This window comes from Oryctolagus cuniculus, chromosome 11 (genome assembly GCF_051225735.1).
Source record: "Oryctolagus cuniculus isolate XC-2025 breed Fujian yellow rabbit chromosome 11, ASM5122573v1, whole genome shotgun sequence".
Lineage (NCBI taxonomy): Eukaryota > Metazoa > Chordata > Mammalia > Lagomorpha > Leporidae > Oryctolagus > Oryctolagus cuniculus.
This window is the reverse complement of record NC_142877.1, coordinates 49771468-49793530: the sequence shown is the minus strand read 5'-3', so window position 1 is coordinate 49793530 and position 22063 is coordinate 49771468. Positions and strand designations below refer to the sequence as shown.

At 54.3% G+C, this 22063-nt stretch overlaps 1 protein-coding gene across 2 annotated transcripts in view; it reads left to right on the top strand.

The window, feature by feature from the left end:
- The window catches only part of NINL (ninein like), a 148578-nt gene that overhangs the window by 77330 nt on the left and 49185 nt on the right, over window positions 1-22063 (top strand). For both annotated transcript variants that reach the window (XM_051834438.3, XM_089307397.1), the window contains exons 4-10: window positions 3429-3583; window positions 5644-5710; window positions 11880-12070; window positions 12809-12961; window positions 16111-16281; window positions 17824-17960; window positions 19103-19243. In XM_051834438.3, the coding sequence (XP_051690398.3) occupies window positions 3429-3583; window positions 5644-5710; window positions 11880-12070; window positions 12809-12961; window positions 16111-16281; window positions 17824-17960; window positions 19103-19243 (1015 nt within the window). The remainder of the gene's footprint in view (window positions 1-3428; window positions 3584-5643; window positions 5711-11879; window positions 12071-12808; window positions 12962-16110; window positions 16282-17823; window positions 17961-19102; window positions 19244-22063) is intronic.

Here is a 22063-nt window from a genome sequence, read left to right as displayed (position 1 = left end):
TGCAAGGAGAGTGACAGGCTTGGTGGGAGGGCTGGAGAGAGGTCCTCTCATGGGGGAGTGGAGGGTGGTGGCAGGGCACTGTTAGGTGTGACTGTTCCAGGTGACATGTGTGGGCACTTTCCTGTTTTCCCACCAGCTGACCACTGCTGAGCGAGGTCCTGGCCAAGAAGGGTTGCATGGCTGGGGGTGGAGAAGGAAAAAGGGCAGGAGAGCACTGAGCTTTGTGTTTGCTGTAGTAGAGCCCCGTCAGCCCCCTGGGAGTTCCATGGCATGGCTGCACCTGTTACTCAGGTGAAGAAACTGAGACCTGGCATGGGAAGGAACTTACCCCCCAAGCCCGCAGTTAGTAAGCGATTGGTATCTTAGTCTGCTGTCTGTTGCTGCAATAGAATACTCGAGATGAGTCTCCTCTATAAAGAGAAGAGGTTTGTGTGGGCTCAAGGTTCTGCCAGCTGCAAGTGCGAGATTGGGCGGCTGCATCTAATGAGCACTTCTTGCTGCTTCAGCTGTTGGTGGGACGCGGAAGGGAAGCAGACCTGTGCGGAAGAGACCAAATACGAGGCAGGGGTCGGTGCTCTGTGACACCTGCACCCTTGGAAACTAAGCCAGTGCTAGAGAACCCGCGAGCACTCGTGAGAAAGGCAGGAACCCCTTCTCAATGGCTCTGTACTCCCAAGCCAAACACCTCCCAGGATCCCACCTTCCAGCCCAGCCCCAGAGTGAATTTAGGTGAGGACAGACATTCCAAATCACAGTGGTGGCTGGGATTTCGGTCCTGGTCATCCAACTGTAAGTCCTTGTGTGTGCATTGCCAGGCCCCACTCCTTCCGCTGGGTGCTGGTGGTCACCCTCCCACCACCTGCTGGTCGCAGAGGCTCCGGGACACCTGGAATCCCAGTCGGCCCCGAGTGAGTCCTGAGTGGCTTTGTCTCTCATGTTCTCTTTAAGACCCACACAGCCACTCACCTTCCCGAACTCGTGGGAGTTTGCAACATGATCATGGGTGTCAGAATGCCTTAGAGAAGGAAGATGACTGTGGCTTCCACACTGTGCTCTCATACTCCTGCCAGAGAGCACGGGACACTTGCCCTCTGCGTGATGCTTCTGACCTTGAAAGCATCTCCACCCGAGGCACGTGTTATTGGTTCTTCTGGCGAAACCCTCAGCTGGGTTAGAACCTTGCTGTTTCCTACCAGTTCTAACCTTGTCTTGTTTTCTTTCAGATTAGAATTTTCAAAGCTTTCCTCTGCTTTCCTCTCTTTGGTCCAGGGTCCCACCTGAGACACCTCCCCCTCTTGCTAGAGGGCGGGGCTCACCCCGTCCATCTCCAGACACCCATCCACTATCTGAAGGGCTGGCCCTGGGGCTGTGGGAATCCACCAAGCTCAGAATGAGCCCTGCCTGGGCCCCCTGAGGTTGCATTTGTTTCAGTTCCCCGTGTCCCTGCTCCCCAGCTCGGTCCTCCTCATCTCGCTGTCCTGCCTGCCTCTCGCTGTCCACTGTGCCTGTGCCATCCCTTGTCCCCATTCTCTCTGTACCATCTCTCACTGTGATCAGAAGGTGTTCTGGGTGCACAGGGGAGCACATGCCCTGGGGTTTGAAGAGCGACCCTGCTCCCCTGTCATATTCCTCCCTTCATCCGAGACCAGTACTGAACACAGAACTAAGTGCATTGGAGTTCTGAGCTTGGTCACACTTTTCCTCTAATAGATTCACACTGAGGGCACAGGAGGTGTCAGGCTTGCATTGTGGGTGTGCTGCCCCCCGGGTGCTGCACCTCCTGTGCCCTGTGCAGTGGACTGCAGGGACCCTGGGTCCAGGGGACTTAATTAGGGTGCTCCCCACCTGAGAGGAGAGACCCTGTGAAACTGCAGGGCCAAATCTCTTTGTTGCCCATTCCTCTGCCATTACAGTCTCTGTCCTGATGAGCCACGTAGGTGTTCTCCCAAGTTGTGTTTCCCCGATGGAGGGAGGTGAGGGCTCTGGACTGCATGAGGAGGATGCTGAGGGGCACACCGTGAAAGAGACAGGCAGTTCTGGCGGCTCGTCATTCCACAGCAAGTGCTGACTGGCAGGCGATGAGGATGGAATGCGGTGATGACGCAGCAGCATGAGGCCCATGACATGGCCTCAGCGGGGCCCTGAGTGGGTCAGGATCACCAGCGTCTCCCCTGGGTGGGCCTGACCTCCTTGGGGCAGGGTGACTAGGCTCTCCTTTGTACAGGTCTGACCCATGTAGGGCTGAGGTGGCCCCGAGGGTCTCTGTGACAATGGTCCAGGGGGAACATTGTCTCCCGGCACCCCCAGGGTGTACCACTGCTTCCCACTTGACCAGAGTTTCCCTCTTGCGCACCTCCTCTAGCAAAAAGGGAGGAGGAGGTGGCTCCTGTAGGCAGCATCTCGAGTAGATAACAACAGGCTTCCTGTATTGATTGTTCGTTCATTTATACTTCCGTTTGCTCTTTAGTGAACACCTTCCTCCATTGTTTTGGCTGAACACAGATAAACTTTCTCTTATTCTTTGCTAATCTGGAAACTCTCCCTGCCTTTGCCTGTCTCCTCTGGTGAAACTTTGCTGCACCAGGGGTGAGCATTGTCAGCTGCCTTCGGTGCCACAGTCGCTTCCTGTTTGGCAGGTCTGAGTGCAGGGACGCAACCAGAGTGGGGTCCGCTGGAGAGAAAGGGGCAGGCCCAAGTGAGGCACAGCCCAGCCAGGAAGCCGAAGAGTACTTCATGGCAGATGTGTCTTGGGCCTCATGCTCGTTAAGGCCAAGGACCACATCATTTCTCTCCTCCGTGCTCTGCACGACTGGTCTATGGCCGCCAACCTTGGGTCCATCAGAAGAGGAGGCTGGGTTGAGCTTGGCTGACCAGAAGCAGCGCAAGGTCCTCACCAGAATCACCAGAATCCCAACAGACACCGAGATCTGCTTTTCCGTAACTGAACCAAAATAAGCTGCTTTCCTTTATGAATACCCAGGCTCGGGTGTCCTCTGATAGCAACAGGAAGTGAACAGAGATCCTTCCAATGCTGAAATCCACACCTATCCCTGCCCCAGACCTTCAGACCAGCTGTGGGTTTCAGAGACCACCGGGCTGTGCGTATGGCCCAAGCCCCCTGAGGTGGGGCCTCCATCAGCTCTCTAGAATGCTGTGCGCTTGGGTTCTCAGAAGGGTGCTTTTTTTTTTTTTTTTTTTTTTCATAGGAAGCTAGGTTCTGTATTAGTCTTTCAGGACACACAAAAAAGCAGAAGATGCCTGTGAAAATGTAGGCAGCACCCAGAGTTTAGCAGAGAGCTCCAGCTTCCTCAGTCTTCCGCCCCCGTTTGCTGCATTCTTCCAGTCCTTTCTGTGTATCTAACTCAGCGTGCATGAGGCCAGAGCGCTCTTCAGAGGGCTCCCCCAGCAAGCCTCTCTTTTCCTTTCAGCTGTCCCGCCAAAGTACGTGAGTGGCTCTAAGTGGTACGGCCGCCGGAGCCAGCCGGAGCTGAGGGACTCTGAAGCCAAATACGTACCTGACCAGCAGGCCAAGGCCAGCCTGAAGGGCCAGCTCTGCTGGTCTGCGTCTCTGGAAAGCGTGGAGGTGGGTCCGCACCCCAGGTCCCCAGGATTGGGGGAACAGTGTTGGGCTTCATTACAGTTCATGGCACATGATCTCCAAGGGTATGTGTGTGTGTGTGTGTGTGTGTGTGTGTTGCAGTGGGGGCGGGGGGGTGGTGATAGCATTCCCAGGCATCTTAAGTCTCCAGAAGCATGGGTTCACATTGGATATTTTGTCTTCACTTGTGTTGGGTCTGTTCATCCTCGGGATAATCCTGGCCATGGGGCGCCTTCAGACCTCAAGGCAGTATGAAGAATCTGCACCTGCATGCTCTTTCTCTCCCTCACCCCTCACCCCTCACCTGTCACTGTGAGAGGCAGTGTTTAGGAGTAAGATGTTAATATGCCCAGGACAGAAATGGAAAAGTGCCTTTTTTTTTAAGATTTTATTTATTCATTTGAGAGGTAGAGTTACAGACTGTGAGAGGGAGAGACATAGAGAAAGGTCTTCCTTCCATTGGTTCACTCCTCAAATGGCCACAATAGCTGGAGCTGCACCGATCCGAAGCCAGGAGCCAGGAGCTTCTTCCCGATCTCCCACACGGGTGCAGGGTCCCAAGCACTTGGGTCATCTTCTACTGCTTTCCCAGGCCATAGTAGAGAACTGGATTGGAAATGGACCAGCCGGGACTAGAACCGGCGCCCATATGGGATGCTGGTGTCGCAGGCAGAGGATTAACCTACTGCGCCACAGCGCCAGCCCAAAGGTGCCTTTATTGATGTAACCTGAAGGTTAGAAGTGTACCAGCCCATGGTCCTTCCTGTCTCAGGCATTTGGCATACAATAACCGCCCCCCTCCTTGCTTACAACCTGGTAAACAAGAGCCAGCCACCTCCTTTGGCTTGGGAGTTGTCACCCTGCTCACCAGCTCTCCTGAGCCATCCACGACAGGTGCCTCAGATCCACCCAGGGGCTGGCAGCCAGAGGCCTGCAGTGCTTTCTATAGGGAAATACATTCCTGGGGCCGGCCCACAGCTTGCAAGTTAGTCAAGGACCCCAGCAGGTCCCCGGATCCTGCTCTTGTAATGTCAGCTCATGCACAGGGAGCTGCATCTGAACATCTGTGATGGAAGACAGCTCTGGGGCTCCTCTTGGTTGGCTTATACTTTGAACATTTGTTGAAGGAAAACAAACATGGCTTTCAGCTTTAGAGTCTGTTTTCTCAGGGCCAGTGCCCCTGGGCAACCCCACTAAACTTAGGATGTCCCCTCTTTATTCTTTTTTAAATGTGGGCCTCGAGTCGAGAGGCTTGGTGAGGCTACCCCTTGTCTCATGGCCCTTCATCTTGGTTGTGAACCCAGGCAAGGCTCCCTTTAGCACTGTCAGTTGGGTTGAATGTGTTAGAAGGGGGAGGCTGAGTGTTTATTATCACTTGACTTGCAGTCTCTGACCCATGGGAGTCAGTACCAGCGTTGGAGAGTGAGGAGTCTCGGTCACACAGGTGTTTGTTCCAGAATCAGCACTTGGCCAACAGCCAACGCTGGCCCTGGTTGGCTGCCTCAGACACTGAAACATGAGGGTTTTGTCCGACATGTTTCTCAGCGGCCCGACCTGTGATCTTGGGTGCAAGCGCACAGAGACCACTGAGGGGTCAGGTGCCTGCATGTATTGAGCTGTCCCAGGGGGCCTCAGAGAAACAGAGCAGCCACTCTTGCCTTCTGCCTGATTACTGACCTGAAATGGATGACAAGGACAGGTGCAGAGAGTGCTGGTGGTGCTAGGAGCGCTGACCGGCTCCGGGGCTGGCACCTGAGCCATGGCACTGCTGTGGAGAGCTGGTTTCTCATCTCTGATGACCTTGGGTTATGTTGAGCCCCAAGCATGGAGCAAGGCAAGTCTGTCCCCGTCTCTGTCTGAGCTCTTTGTGTCCGAGAGGACCTCAGTGTGTGTGGGGTGAGAACCAGCATTCAGCGCTGGGGGCCTCACAGTGCCCCTGCCGGCCCAGCAGGCATCCTCAGTCACCTGTTCCATCTGTCCCTGGTGCTCCATCTGCCACGTCATCTTCCGGGGCTTCACATCCTTCTCTTTACATTTTCCCACAGAGTCTCAAGTCGGATGAAGAAGCCGAGAGTGCTAAGGAACCTCAGAATGAGTTACTTGAAGCACAAGGTAACGCTGTGCCTCTCTTGGGTGCTTCCTGCCTTTGGCTGGAGCTGGGGGAGCTGGGTTGTCAGGCGGTGCACAGCCAGAGCTGTAACTCCTGGGAAATGTGCACTGTGGCTGGTTTCCCTGGGGGACCCCTTCTCCAGGGGTGGGCAGATATGGCCATCACACCTGCAAGGTGGTCACACTGTCCTCACCTCCCCTGGGGTCAGATCCTAGGGCAGGGGCTGCTTGCCTTGGGAGCATGTGGTTCTACCACATTCTATGGTCTGTGAGTACCTCTGCACCCCAGCTGGTAAGTGTGGCCCTGGGGTCTCAGGCCAGAGGTCCCTACCAGCCTCAGCACTTCCAGGGATGGCCCTGGACATTCTTCCTAGAGGGCCAGGCCTGGGCACAGTCTGTTCCTTATGTGATGTAACAGCCTTAGCCACCAGAGTCCCTGTCTGTGCTTCAAACAGCGGGTAAGAGGTGGTTCTGTTCCTCGAGCCTTATGTAGCAACTAAAGGCCAGCAGCTGGTGCACATGGACAGATCCCTGTGAGAAAGCGAGCTCAGCTGTCTGTGGTGCCATCTACACAACCCAAGGCTTCGGGGACAGAAGCAGGTACATAGGAGTCAGCGGGATTTGGGATCTGTCTATGGAAGCACACGTATGACTTGCATCTCATGGGTACAGAGACTTTTAAAAAAAAGATTTATTTCTTTATTTGAAAGAGTTATTATAGAGAGGCAGAGAGAGAGAGAGAGAGAGGTTTTCCATCCACTGGTTCACTCCCTAGATGGCTTCAACAGCTGGAGCTGTGCCAATCCAAAACCAGGAACCAGCAGCTTCTTCCTGTTTCCCAATGCAGGTGCAGGGGCCCAAGGACTTAGGCCATCTTCCACTGCTTTCCCAGGCCATAGCAGAGAGCTGGATCAGAAATGGAGCAGCTGGGACTTGAACTGGCGCCCATACGGGATGCCGGCACAGCAGGCAGCAGCTTTACCTGCTGAGCCACAGTGCCAGCCCCAGAGACTTTTTTTTATGTATTTGTTTCATTTTTTTGAAAGGCAAGAGAGACAGAGATCTTCTGTCTGCTGATTCACCCCCCAAATACCCACCACTGCCGGGGCTGGGCCAGGTCAAAGCCAAGAGCCCAGAGCCTAATCCAAGTTTCCCACATGGGTGACAGGGACTGAAGTATTGAACTATCATCTGCTGCCTCCCAGAGCGTGCATCAGCAGGCAGCTGAATCAGAAGTGGTGTAGCTGGGATTCGAACCAGGTGGTCCAGCAGCGACCACCACCAAGCCAAACACCCACTCCCCGAAACGTTTTAGAAACCAGGCAAAAACTCCCTATAGTGATTGTCTCTGCGGGGGCGGGATACTTTCTTCATTTTCATTTTCTTGTGTTTACCTGTAGTGCTTCCTTAGTAGAAAATAAAGCAAGCAAATATTGTTTAAGAATCCTGGAGTTTGGGCCAGCGCCACGGCTCACTAGGCTAATCTTCTGCCTTGCGGCACCGGCACACCGGGTTCTAGTCCCGGTCGGGGTGCCGGATTCTGTCCCAGTTGCCCCTCTTCCAGGCCAGCTCTCTGCTGTGGCCAGGGAGTGCAGTGGAGGATGGCCCAAGTGCTTGGGCCCTGCACCCCATGGGAGACCAGGAGAAGCACCTGGCTCCTGCCATCGGATCAGCGCGGTGCGCCGGCCACAGTGTGCCGGCCACGGCGGCCATTGGAGGGTGAACCAACGGCAAAGGAAGACCTTTCTCTCTGTCTCTCTCTCACTGTCCACTCTGCCTGTCAAAAAAAAAAAAAAAAAAAAAAAGAATCCTGGAGTTTGGCTAAGGGGACACTTGTGGCAAAGAATGGCAGAGAGTAGCAGAGGCATAGGAGTGACTGCTGCTGGCAGAAGTGAGAAAGGCTCTCTGGTGAGGTCAGTGGGGAAGGAAAGCATGGCAGTGGATACCAGGCACGAGTAGCTGTGCCAGGCGCCTTGCCCGGCTTGTGTAACCCTGGAAACAGGCACTTCTCCCCGAGGCTCAGAGGTGAGGGTCTTGCTCAGGTGGGGACAGGAGCGAGATTCAGGCCAGGCTTTTCCCAGTGCAGCTGCAAAGCAGGCTTCAGTGCTCAGGGGAGATCTGCAGAAGGTGACGGACAGCTCTGGGGAGTGGGCTCCATGGCCCCTGGGACCTCTGCTGTGACCCTCAAGGGCTAGGTCTGAATATCCTATCAGGGGACACTCACACATGAGGGCTGCCTTGGTGCTGCCGCAAGGTGAAGGGGCCTGCCTCAGAATCACACAGCGTCCCAAACACCTCGTTGTTTGTCAGCGCTGTCACGGGACTGCCCAGATCTGGAGAGGGAGGACACGGGCCTGATGCAGACAGGAGGGTCCCAGATGGTTGCAGCTCTGTTTTAAGCTGCCCCCGGGCACACATCAGAGGGAAGAGGGAAGGAGTTTTGGAAGAACAGAGGGGTTGTGTGCTTCAGTAACCAGAAAAGCTGAGGGAGTGATGGTTGTGTCGGGAGCAAGTGTGAGTTCCAGAAAGCAAGACTGGGAAGCACGAGGCTGGGAGGTGGCAGGATGCTGTCATGGCCTTTGAGGAAGGTGATGATGGGAGGAACTGGTGCTTCGGGGTGCAGCAGTCACAGTGACAAGGGAGACAGAGTCCTCTTCAGGCTGCCGGTGGCCTCTGCCCTCCTCCCAACGCCAAACCCCTTCCCTACCTTAGCTGGGTAAGAGCAGGGGCATGCATGTGTATGGAGCTGGCATGTCTCGTCAGAGCAGGTGCAGGGGGCCACTCCAAGAAGGTATTGGGACACTGGTGACTGAGACTCTTAAGGCACTGCACTGTACCCAGGGTCCTGCCAACCCAGGTTCAGTATCTTGTGGATTCCCAGTATCCTGGATCTGACTGGGCTGCAGGCCAGGCAGGCAGCTGACCATTCAGGGTAGAACAGCACTGTCCTGCCTTTATGGGCTTTTCCATGTGAGTCAGTCAGTGCCCTAGAGAGGCCTCCTGCATAGACTGGGCAGAAGGTACAGAAACCTGGCTTGGGAGAGGAGACCACTGTTGCCCTGGGAGTGTGGTCCTTTGGTACCAGGGCCATTTCTGTTTCACATGTGCCTCAGTGAACATCAGGGAACTGACTGGAGAAAGCAGACAGACCCCTGTGCGTTGGGAAGGTGTCCTTGGACTCGAGGTCTCAATCGGGGTAACAGAGAGGAAAATCTAGCAAGTGTTTCATGGAGCGGTTTGGTGGCTCTCTGCCTGCAGAACAAGTTTGGGTCTTGCCCAGCTGAGACAGAAATGTTCTGCCCAAGCACCGTTGTCAAACCTCAAGGCACTTTGTTGGCATCTCCTAGCAGCCCTGAGAGGTAAATCCCAGTGTCAGCATTGCCTTCAGATTTTCTGCTTAAAAGATTTCAGACACCTTTGGCTGAACAAGATCTCAGAGGTGGCCTTGGCCCTGCCTGTCCTTGGCCCTGTCCACAGTGTCGTTCATGGCACACAGTCTGGCTCTCCTTGGGGAACAGCAGCTTTCCTATCACCAGAGAAAATCAAAGTAGTGAATGCCCACAGGGCTCATCTGTCTGAAACACCTAGACCTCAGAAACAGGTACAAGTGCCTTCTTCCTCTGTGGGCTGGGCAGCCTGGGCAAAGCATAGAGGTGCACCTGGTTTGACACGCAGCTCACCATACCTACTTGCTCATGGACATCCCAGTCTGTCCTCACTTACAAGTGGGTTTCCTGTAGCTAAGCTGCAGCCACACCAGGGAGGCTGGTGGTCTCTCATCCTGAGTGGGGTAGATGGAGCACACAGAGCCACCTGCAGAGGGTTGTTGGCAAACCAAAAGCTTACAAAGTTAAGCCTGAATCCAAACCAGCCCTCAATGCTCACTTCAGGGATGTAGGGAACATTAGGGGTAGAGGAGCAATTTAAGTAACACCCGAGGACACACACAGCTAATTCCTGGAGGTGGGATATTCTACAAAGCAGCTGATCTGGTTTCTTGGATAAACAGGAGATATGGGGAGGTTGGAGGGGCTTGTGACCCAAAAGGACTTGAGAGGAGAAACAGCCACGGGTACCAGGGACATTGTTTGGAAAGTGATTCAAAGAGATCACTGCAGGAAGACATTTTTGAGATAGTTGGGACATTTCTGTTGGCTTTGTAGGTGTGGAAGTGGCATCATAGAGATGCAAGCAAGTGTTCATACTTTCTGGACATCTGTACAGTGTGAAAGTGGGATGACATGAGATCTGGGATTGAACAGTAAGGAACGGGAATGAAGTGAGGCCTGTGTGAGAGGCATCGCTGAGCCTGGGGGCAGTGCATGGACTCTGCTCTACTCTTTACTTTGAGTGAGCTAGAAAAGTTTCCAAAAATCAAGTTTTTACAAACCTGGAACTTTTATTGTAAATACAAATAATAGAGCCTCTCCTGTGTGCCTCAGTGGTCTGGCTTTGTAGGTTCTTTCCCACGTGGAGTGGATGTGGATTTGCAGGGGTGGGGCTTTGGCAGCCCACATTGGAGTGCTTGGGTGTGAGGCCTGGCTCTGCTGCGGACTCCATCTTCCTGTTAATGTGCAGGTGATGACTGACATAGTTGGGGCCCTGCCACCTATGTGGGAGACCTGGATTGTGTTCCTGGCTCCCGGCTTTGGCCTGGCCCAGTGCCAGCAGTTGCAGGCATTTGGGGAATAAACTGGTGGATGGAAGTGCCCACTCTCCCCCTCCTTACCCTCCCTTCCTCCCTCCCTCTTCTCTCTTTTCCTCTCTCTCTGTCCCTCTCAAATAAATAAAAATTAAGAAAAGAAAAAAATTGCAAACAGATTGAAGTGGAAAGAATTGCACCGTGAATACCTGTGTACCCACCACACAGGTAGAGTCGTGGATACTGTACAAACGCCCATGTGTCCATGTGTGCATCTCTGACCATCTGTCAGTCCATCTGATCACCAAGCACATTGCCAGCACTGATGTGCTTCCCTAGAATGCTTCAACCTGGAACACAGGGTTTAACAGTTGAGTTTTCCCCCAGGTTTGTTGAGGTATGATCGACAAATTAAAAACTGCATGTATTTAAGGTGTGCAGTGTGATGGTTTGTATACACTGTGAAATGATCGTCATGATGCAGCTGAAGAACACATATGTCATCTCATGCAGTGTATGATAACTTGAGCAGACTGCCAGTGTGCAGTGCAGTGCAGCAGTCCTTAGTATCATAGGGGACTGGTTTTAGGACACCTCCACCCCCATCCTTGGGTACCAAAATCCTTGGCGGCTCAGGTCGCTTTGATGAAACAGCGTAGTGTTTGCACGTAACCCACACACACCTTCTCATGTACTGTACGTCATCTCTAGGTGAATTCTCACACCTGCTCTGTTGTAAATGCTCTGTGTTGTTTAGGGGGACAATGACCCTAAAAAATCTGTACCTGTTCAGAACACTTGCAAGTTTTTTAAAATATTTTCTACCAGGGGCCGGCGCTGTGGCACAGTAGGTTAATATTCTGCCTGCGGCGCTGGCATCCCATGTGGGTGCCAGTTCTAGTCCTGGCTGCTCCTCTTCCAGTCCAGCTCTCTGCTGTGGCCTGGGAATGCAGTGGAGGATGGCCCAAGTGCTTGGGCCCCTGCACCCGCACAGGAGACCAGGAGGAGGCACCTGGCTCCTGGCTTCAGGTTGGCGTAGCTCTGACCGTTGCAGCTACTGGGGAGTGGACCAGTGGACAGAGGACCATTCCCTGTTTCCCTCTCACTATCTGTGACTCTACCTCCCAAATAAATAAATAAAATCTTTAAAAAAAATATTTTCTACCCGAGATTGGTTTAACCAGGGCCACCTGTGCTTCTGTAGTCACAGCTGCACATCAGGTCTCCAGGCTTGTGCATGTGACAGCTGAGGGCTCATGTGTCCCCTTGACCAGCGTCTCCCTCTCTCCACACGCCCAGCCTCTGCTCCCCTCCATTCTCCTCTTTGTTACTGTGAGTTCCACTGTTTTTTTCTATTCCGCATCTAAGTGAGGTCACGCAGTATTTGTCTTTCTGTGTCTGAGTTATTTCACTTAGCATAATGTTCTCCACGTTCATCTGGTTGTCGCAGACAGCAGGACTCCATGTGAAGGCTGAACACTGCACTGTGTATGTATCAGAGTTTAACCATGAGCATTCCCTTTGGTCCAGGCCAGCTGGAAACCTGGGATTCCGAGGCTTCTGGAAGCCCCCAGAAATCCTGCAGCCCCTCCTTCGACACCCCTGGAAGCCGGGTGCGGGGCATCTGGGACGCACTGGGTGTGGGCAGCAGTGGCCATCTGAGCAAGCAGGAGCTAGCTGTGGTCTGCCAGAGCATCGGGCTCCAAGCGCTGGACAAGGAGGTAAGGGACCCAGGTGGGCCGGTCCAGCCACTTGTCCTCCTGCTCAGTGTTCGGTCTGGAAAACTCCTTTGCCCTTCAGACTTCGACTCAGTCCTGTCCCACTGCTCTGCAGTCCAAACCCGTGTGAGGGCTCCCAAGGCTTATGCCAAAGGCTAAGCCCCGACTCCTTTAGGAGAGCATCTCTGCCAGCCAGCCCAGCCTCCCTGAATTCCTGCTGCTCTGTGGGCACGTCTGACACCCTCTCCCCTGACGCTTCCTCTGCCTGCAACTCCTTCCCCCTGCTCTGCGTGGCCGCATTCTGCCGCCCAGCACAAACGCGGCCCTTCTGAGCCTGCCTGCGATCCCTTCGTCCCAGGTGCCTGTGTCATGGGAAATGTCTCACCTCGTGAATGCCATCCTCCACCCTGCACCCACGCCAGGCACTAGACTGCCTGGGCACGCTGGCCATGTTCACCTCCTCAGAGTCCAGCAAGTTGCTGGCTGCAGCAGACGCTGAATGAGTGTCTGTGGAATTAGGAAGCTCAGGTGATGCCCACGCAGGGAGGGATGGAGACCCGTGAGGCTGTGTAGGTTTCACAAGCCAGAGAGGGGAGGCCTTGGGGAGACACAGCAGGCATGGTGCAGACAGATTGAGTTGGGATAAGCAAAGCAAACTGCTCTTGTTGAGCACCTGGAGCCAGAAGGAGGCGGGCAGGCGGGAGGTGACCCTGAGCTGAGGGCTGGTGGCTTTTTTTTCAGGAGCTGGAAGACTTGTTTAACAAACTGGATCGAGACGGAGATGGCAAGGTGAGCCTTGAGGAGTTCCAGCTCGGCCTGTTCAGCCACGAGCCCACTTCACTTCCGGAATCTTGCACCTTGGTCAAGCCGAGCGGGCCCTGGTCACATTACCAGGTAAGGTGGGCAGTCTTAAATGCCTGTAGTGATGGCTCTCACGGTGCCTGTAACTGCCACCCCTCTGCCTGTGACTCTACAGTGAGTGACCTGTGCAGGGCTGGATGGGGCATCAGCACGTGGGTGTGCCTGCGAGGCCCTGTGACCTAGATTCTGGGTCTGTACAGACCTGGGGCTGCCCTGGTGTGGCTCCTTCCTAGCTGTGTGTCCCTAGGTGAGTTATTCACCACCTCTGAGGCCCAGGCTTACCTCTAAAAGCCCACCTGAGGGCTTACCAGAGGTTACGAACAGCATGTGGCATGTGGCAGTTCCCCAGTGCGTCTTCTCAGTGTGGTGTGAATGGGTTTTGGTGAGAAAACCCTCCCTCCCCACCCTGCTGTGCAGTGAGGGTGTGCTGCTGACAGCTTCCGTGGTAGTGCATCTGGGGTGGGTCCTCTCCAGAAGTTCCTTAGCCGGTGTCCTCTCCGTCCTGCATTCCTGAATTCAAATCTCTTGCCTAAATACTGCTTCTCTGTGCTGCTGTTTTTGGAGAGACTGCAGGTGGTTGTTTGTGATTCTGTTCTGTGACCAAGGGCCCAGACTTTGGTTTCTCAGCAGGAGGGCAGTGAGGCCTCCCCTCCCGCCACAGGCACGGTGTCCTGGGCACACCCTCGGATGAGGCTCTGCCAACCTAGCCGGTCCCATGTTCGGTGGGTGCTGGTGTAAGACCACCAGCGCTGCTTCTCTGCCAGGTGCAGATGCACCTGAGAATGCAAGCTTCTGGCTCCAAGGTCCGTGAGAATGAAGAAGCTGTGTGAGGACAGAAAGACCGAAGTGGAGGCTCACTGGGGAAGCGCTCAGTGTTGGTTGAGGGAAGTGGCGCCCCAGAGGTGAGGCCGCCCCATGCCTGTGTGTCAGCACTGCTGATGGCCACTGTGAACCCCGGTCCTCAGGTGGCTGCCCTCCCGCCCGGAGTGGTTGGCAGCTGCCCCTGGGCTTTGGGCTGCAAGTGAGGATGAAATGCATTGGAAGCCACAGACCCTCCTGGTGTGACTCAGGCCCTGGCCCTGGTGAGCTGTTCCCATTCACCTGGGCACTGCAGGCTCTGTGCCATCTTCCCTTACCACCCAGTACCCTGCACACGCGCTGCTGCAGGTCATGAACACGCCCTCTGCATACGTGCAACCATCCTCTGCACACACACATACTGCATACACACACATGTATGTACATGTGGACACACTTTACATGCAAACCACATACACACATACACTTGATATATTTGTGCACCCCCTGTATACACCCACCTCATACATGCACCCATCCACTGGGTGTTAACTCTGTATACACGCACTGCCTGCCTGCACACAAAGGTGCATGTGTATCTCCTGCATACATACATCACATATGTGTGTGTCCACTATGTGTGTGTGTGCCCTGTGTACACATACCACACACATGCACACTTCCACTGCATGGATGCATCCCATGCATAAACACACTACATGTGCACACACATCCACTATGTGTGTGTGCCCCCACTGTACACATACCACATATGTATGCACGTCTACACATGTGCACTCCCTTCACACACACTGCATGCATGCACACGTTAACTGCACACACACACATTGTTTACACACTGTGCACACATCTCAGTGTACATGCACACTCACTAGGCACAGCCTGCTTACATGCACACCCACTTAAAGCACGCACATACACCTGTACACACGCCCTCGTCATGTACACACCATGTGACATACACAGCCAAGCTGAGCAGAGGACAGGCTCTGATTCAGGCTGCAGAGCACTGCGTTTCTGCCTTTCTGATGCCTCTTAGGGCATCTGCACAGCTGCTCCAGGGAAGAAGTCGGGGAGCCAGGGTGGCAGGGAGCCTGGCCTGACCACACTGAGGGTGCTGTCTCCTGAGTGATTGCGCGGCCCTACGTATGAGAACCCTGGACAGAGATCACCTCAGCTCTGCCCTTCTACTAATGCCCAGTGATGTGGGATATCAGTTCCAGTCCCTGTCTATAAGATCATGACCTCGGAGAGGGCCCGGGGCCAGCAGAACACAGGTGCTTTGGGTGCATTTGGGTGTCAGCTTCTCACAGGCGACCCTGGCCAGGTCACTGGACATTCTGGAGCTGCCCTCTCACCTTGGCAGACGGGGTGAGCTGCCCACTTTGCAAGATTATAAAGCACCCCAGGGCTCAGTGACCTCTGGTTTCTCAGTGCCCGTCTGTGGAGAGTCAGGGTCTCGGCTGAGAGTGGGCTGATGTGGGCACAAGGGTGCTGCTCCTTGGGACTTGACCCACAAGAGAGGCAGGTGACTCATGAGCCCCGCCTTGGTCAGGGGAGGGTCTGGGGGCATCATGTGAACAGACCCAGTGGGAGGGACACCAGAATGGGCAGAGCAGGGAGCCAGGTGCTGGGCAAGACAGCAGGAAGGTGTTCCTGGCTGTGGTGGGGGGCAGAGGGGTCATGAGCAGAGGTGTGTGCTGCCACCCTCTGTCCTGTGGTTCCTGGTAGCGAAAAGTTCGTTGGGACCCCAGCCTGAGGCAGAAAGCCTTCGGGAAGAAGTGTTTGCCATTTGGATTCCTAGGGCACTGAAACCTCATGGTGCAGCTTTCTGGCTCTTTCTTCTATGTCACTTTCCCCGGCACTGCCCAGCTGAAGTGTGTGACTGTTTGTGCTGTTCCTCTCCTTTCTGATCCCGGCCTGTATTTCTTTTTGCTGTCCAGTTTTTGTGGCACAGGCACACACCTTCCTGGGCACTTCCTCTGTTAACCCAGGCTCACCCTGTCATCAGTTCAGGGGAGAAACCTCCAAATGTCTTTGTCATCATTCTGAGTGGTGTCCTACTGACCATGGCCAACAGTCTGGCCACACTGGAGCAAGGCCTTGGGTGGGTAGTCCAGGAGCAGGTGTCCAGGTATCCTTGGAGGAGCCCCAGGTGGAAATCCTGGGGTGGGACCACGCCTCTGTCCCCTTGGCTAGGAAAAGGAACTGCCGCCTGTCTCCTGAGTTGCTGTTGTTGAATCTGCACAAGATGGCCACATGCTGAACACAGGCCATGGAGGGTGGCTTGTGTGTTAGCGTGCAGACGTGAGGCTGGGGGCACCTGCGCCTGTGCACTCCGTGTGTCTTTTCCCTCTGCGCAGGTCCCAGAGGAGAGCAGCTGCCACACCCCCACAGCCTCATCCCTCGTGTCCGTGGGCTCCGGGCCACGCCTCTTCTCCAACGTCGATGATGGCACTGGCTCTGCCTTCCCGGAGCAGATCATCACCTCATGGGCCCAGGAGGGGATTCACAATGGCAAGGAGATATTGCAGGTTTGGAACTGGGGGGCAGCACCTGGGTGTGTGGGGCCAGGCAGGAGACCTGGGGGCCGGGTGCCCCCAGAGGATGGGTGGAGCACCCTTGCCAGAGCAGGTCGTGCACTCCGTGCAGAGAATCTCAAAGAGGAAATGTTTTTCCCTTCTGCTGTTAAAATAAAGGCAGTTTAAGTTAGGTGATAAGTAAAACACGGAGAAAGCAAGTCTGGGAAAAGCCCACTTGCTGACAGGTTTTAGCGTCTCAAACCTGTGTCCATATTGGACAGGTGACCCCCCGTCGGACTGAGTCCCACAGGTTATTGGGAAGAAACTCCCAAAGTGAAACTACCTTGTGATGAAGAGGCCACTCTATGCATCTCCCTGAGCACTGCCAGCTACTTGAGCTGCTCCTTGGGGACTCCCTCCACGGGCCCTGTGTCCAGGGCTGCTGCCTCCACCCTCCTGTGGTTCCCACAGGGACAGGGAGGGCCAGAGCCAGCCTTACAATTTGGAGGGTGCACTGTCCTCTAGGGAGCTCTGTGAGCTACAATTCTTATTTTCAAGATTTATTTATTTATTTATTTGAAAGGCTTAGTGACAGAAACAGAGACACAGAAAGAGAGATAGAGAGACAGAGAGAGAGAGATCTATCATCTGCTGGTTTAGTCCATGAATGGCCACAACACTTGAGACTCAACCAGACCAAATGCAGGAACCAGGAACCCTTTGGGTGACAGACATCCAAGTACTTGGGCCAGCTTCCCCTGATTGTCCAGGCACATGCGGTAGTAGGGAGCTGGATCAGAAGTGGATCATCTGTGACTTGAATGAGCACTCAAACGGGATGCCAGTGTTGAAAGTGGCAGCTTAACCTGCTGCCCCACAATTCTGGCCCTCATTTCCAAACTTCACTTTCTATTGTTAAAAAAAATGTACACAAATCTACAAAATTAGAAGCCCACTCCTTACCCCTCTTGCTCTTGTTTCCCAGGAGTGGGATGGGGGATATGACAGCTAATGGCTCTGGGCTTCTACAGATATTTTTTTTCTGGCACTAAAATGCACACACACACACACACATGTGCACGCGTACCCACTTTCTGGTTCATTGGTAGTACACTGTTACGTCTTCCTAACGTGTGCGATCTCTTCCCTGTGGACATGCAGTTTTTCCAGTTAGAAATCTCAGCCTTTGTTAGGTATAAGTAGCTCCCTGCCACTCTGCTGGTTTTCCTCTGCAGGGTGGACTCCTGAGCAATACGTTTTAACTTTTTTTAAATGATTTATTCATTAGTTTAAAAGGCAGAGTTACAGAGAGACAGAGGCAGAGAGAGACAGAGATCTTCCATCTGCTGATTTATTCCCCAGATTGCCGCAGTGGCGGAAGCTGTGCCAATCCAAAGCCAGGACCCAGGAGCTTCTTCCTGGTCTCCCACATGGGTGCAGGGACCAAGCAAGAGGCAGGGACGGGGCAGGTGTGGCCTGTGCTAGGCAGTGTGGGTTGGGCCCTTGGACCACTGGGTGAGCAGGAAGCAGCCCCTCATGCTCTTGCACCCACAGAGCCTGGACTTCAGCGTGGACGAGAAGGTGAACCTTTTGGAGCTGACCTGGGCCCTTGACAATGAGCTCCTGACGGTCGATGGCGTCGTCCAGCAGGCAGCCCTGGCCTGCTACCGCCAGGAGCTGAGCTATCTCCAGTAAGAGCCCACGGGGACTGGGGGTGGCAGGGTGCCGCTGTCCAGAAGGGTCTCAAGGGGAGACGTAGGTGCTGGGCTGCTCCATGCCCTGCCCTCTTCCATCCTAGTGGCCAATCCTGAGGGAGCTCTGCTCCAACTGTTCCCTGTTCTCCGGCCTGTTTAGCCGGCACTCCGGTGGGTTGAAGAAAGAGCTGAGCTCTGCCGAGCAGGGGAGGGGAGTTTTGTCCTCCTGTCTGGGTTGGGCAGGGCCTGAGGACCTTGTGGACAGTGTGGTGGCTACTGCTCAGGTTAAGGGTCGCCAACCATTTGTGGTGCTTGATGAGAAACTTGGAGGTCTCTGTGTCAAGGACCTCACTCAGCCCTTTTAGCTGGGCTTCAGTGAGAAGGACTTGAACTTGACCCTCATCCTGCAGGTGCTGCAGGTCAGGTGTCGCCAGTCAGCCGTGGACCTTGCTTCAAAGAGTGGCCGAAGGCATGGTCCAGCCGGCAAGAGGGGAAACCGAATCACTCTTCAAACATGATCTCAAAGTGCAGAGTGATGGTTAGGCCAAGCCTCCATGCCATGTTGATGGATTTGGCTTTGCTTTTAGCTGACAGCTCAGGCCATCCGTCGGCTACAGATTGGCATAGATTGGTTTTGTGTTTTGATTGTTTGTCCCAAAGGTACAGAAAAGATTGGCAGAAATCCTGGTCTCAGCCCTGAAGATTTTGTATCTGATCAGGTGCAGACAGATGAGCCCTCTGATCTCAGGCAGCTCCACAAACAGAGCCAGACAAAGACTTACCCATGTCCCCCTCAAAGTGGGAGAAAAACTCCTTCTATAGGAAAGTCAGAATAGCAGGTGCCAGGGCTGGGGGACAGGGCCACAGCCACACACGGCCTTTTGCTGTGAGTGCTTCACCGGCTGTCACTTGGATGCCAGGCTGCCAGGATGATGGGTGTAGAAATTATAGAAACTGCCCCAAATGGTGGTGATGATGATGATGGTGGTGGTGGTGGTGGTGGTGGTGGTAATGATGTCAGCACAGCAGTGGCCTCTGATTAACGTAGAACATAGCCATTGTTGTCTGCCCACGGTCATGGGGCTTGCAGGGTAGGCCAGTGGCAGTGTCCCAGTCCGACCCTGAGTTTGCTGTGGCAGAGGACAAATGGAGCAGCTGGTGCAGGAGCGAGACAAGGCGAGGCAAGACCTGGACAGAGCTGAGAAGAGGAACCTGGAGTTTGTCAAAGAGATGGACGACTGCCACTCTGCCCTGGAGCAGCTCACAGAGAAGAAAATCAAGTAAGTTCCAGGCCCCCGGCGGCAGCTCCATTGCAGCCAGGACCTCCCCCAGGGCCGGCCAAGTTGGAGACTGGATGTGGGGCTACTGAGGGCCAGGGCTGCTGCTAACCTTGGCCATGGGCATGAGCAGGGCACCTGCACTGGTGGCGATCTGGAAGATGGAGCTTTGCGGATGTCCGTCCTTAAGAGAAGAGGGGTGCATTTAAGAAGCAGCCTTGCTCTCGTGTTCGAGCATTGTGGCCTGTGTCAGGTGTGCAGGTCCATGGACTGCAGGGGGCAACATCTTCTGCTGTCACATTTGTCGGAGGTCTGTCCTGCACGGGCCGAGTATCCCAGATACACTTTGAGAGAGGCTGGCCAACAGCAACCATGCTGGTCAGCAGGTGCAAGGGGGCCAGAGACTGAGTCCTGACCCTTTGCATCACGACTACGGCGTGTTGGACCCACCCTTTATGTGAGGTCAGTCTGTGGGGCTGGTGGCCAGGAAAACCAGAGAGAAGGATTTCTGGTAGTTTTTTTTTTTTTTTTTTTAATGGGCACACACATACCTCTGTCATTTATTACTCAGAACATCTGAGGAAACTCTGTCTGGGAGGATTTCCTGGGTGGCAGCACACAGGGTTCCTGTTGTGTCCCTACCTCCCTGGAAGAGCTCATCTGTTTGCCTATATTTTTAAGGATTTCTTTTGTTTATTTGAAAGTTACAGAAGGGGAGAAAGAGAGAGAGAGAGAGAGAGAGAGAGTCTTCCCTCTGCTGGTTCACTCTCCAAATAATTGCAATGGCCACATGTGGTCCAGGCTGAAGCCCTGAGCCAGAAACTCCTTCCTGGTCTCCCACATGGGTGGCAGGGACCTAAGCACTTGGAGCATCTTCCACTGCTTTCCCAGGCACATCAGCAGGGAGGTGGATTGAAAGTGGAGCAGCAGCCAAGACTCAAGTGAGCCCTCTTTGGGAAGCCAGCAGTGGCCTAACCTGCGGCACCACAACCCCAGCCAAAGCTGTCTGTCTTCTTGAAGTTTTGCTCACACAGAGGTTTTCCTGCTTGAGCAGTAGCTAAGGATGCACCTGGAGAAAAACCATCTCTGCACCAATAGCTCTCCAGCCAGGGACCCTAAGGTGGCGCCTCCCCTTCCTGTTCTGCCTCAACGGCTGGTCAGGAGCCCTGACTGAGGCTGGAGACCAGACTGTGCTGTCCCCAAGCCCTTTGGTTCCTGGTCTGTAGTGTTGTGGGTGGAGCCAGTTTCACATCAGTGCCCAGGACAGAGCCTGGCGTTTCCACCCATGCTTCTGACATACGTGGCCAGCCATGAGCTTCCAACCTGAGGGGAGAGAGGGAATGGGCTATGAGTTCCTTAGTGCACCTGGCTCTCCGTGATTTTGGAGCATCACATCCTGGGCCCAGGAGAAGCCGTTTTCTCCTGTGACATTCAGCGGGGTCTGCATCTCTCACAGCAGCTCTGCTGGCATGGGCCTGCACAGAGGTGTACCCATAGCGTGTGTCACTGTAGATAAAGGGAAGTCCCCAGCAAGGCTCCAGGTGGGCAGGTGAAGAGGTTTTATTGGAGTTTCACCTGCTCCCATTTGTTGTGTGCACGGGCACTTCAGTACCATGTGGAGCATGCTGGACAGCACCCTCTCACGAATGTGAGCAGTGGACCTGGGGCCCTGCAGGGCAGCCCCACAGAGGGGAACTCTGCAGCCAGCACCTGCTGCATGGCACCATGTCGCTGTCCCCAGCTAAACCAGGCGGCTTAAACCGGAAGACACTTGTGCTACAGGTGGCTTTGCCAGGCCACTCAAGGTCCAGAGGTTGAAGGGGTCATTGCTGAGTCCCAGACCCCAGCAAGATGCCTCCAACCAGGGAGACCCGGTCCCAGGAGGGCGCTCCGGCCTGGGACGCTGCTTTCATGTGTCGAGTCCTGTGAGTGCTGATGCCCTCACCTAACAGCCGCTGTGACCCAGACAGGCTATTTTCTTCCCATTTCTCAGCCAAAGAAGTGGGCTAGAAGCAGCTCTGTAAGAGGTGCCCACGGCCCCAAAGTGGTGGGCTGTGTGACACTGAACCCCAGCTGGCTCTCTAATCTGGTCCTACAGCTTATTTATTTGGGGAGTGTAGAACATGAGACCTCAGGTGAGAGAACCTGGTCACTTTGTACCAGGCTGGTGGAAAGGCTGGCCCAGCTGTGCAGAACCAGACATGGTCCTCAGGTAGCTCTGGGGCCCAGCGGCCCCTTCTCCATGGCCTGTTCACTTGTTTTCCGTAGATTTGCACCCAGCACGGGCATGGTCACTGCCTTCCCCAAGGTACTATACATGAAAGGTGGACCCTGAGCAAGCTGGGACCTCTCCTGTCTTCATCTCCCAGGTCTTCTTTCCTTCTTTCTGGGTGGCTGGGGAAGACCACACACAGCAGGTTGAGATACCCAAGCACCTCTGTGGTGTGAAGTGTGCAAGAGTGTGACTGTGTGTATAGATATGTGAGTGTTTTGGGGTGTTGTGTGGGTGCGTATGAGAGGGTGTATGTGTGAGACTATGTGAATGTGAGTGCACAGGGTGTGTGTGTGAGAGAATGGGTCTGAGTGACTGTGGGTGAGTATGAGCATGTGTGTGGGTGAATGTGAGAGTGAGTGAGCATGGATGTGAGTGTATGACAGTATGAGTGTGGGTAAGTGTAAGTTTGAGAGTGAGAGTGTGTGAACATTGGTGAGTGTGTAGGAGGGTAGTTTGTGAATGTGAGTGAGTGTGGCTGAGCATGATTGTGAGTGCAGATGAGTAAATGAGCATAAGTGTGTGTGAACATGAGTGTGAGGGTGTGTACT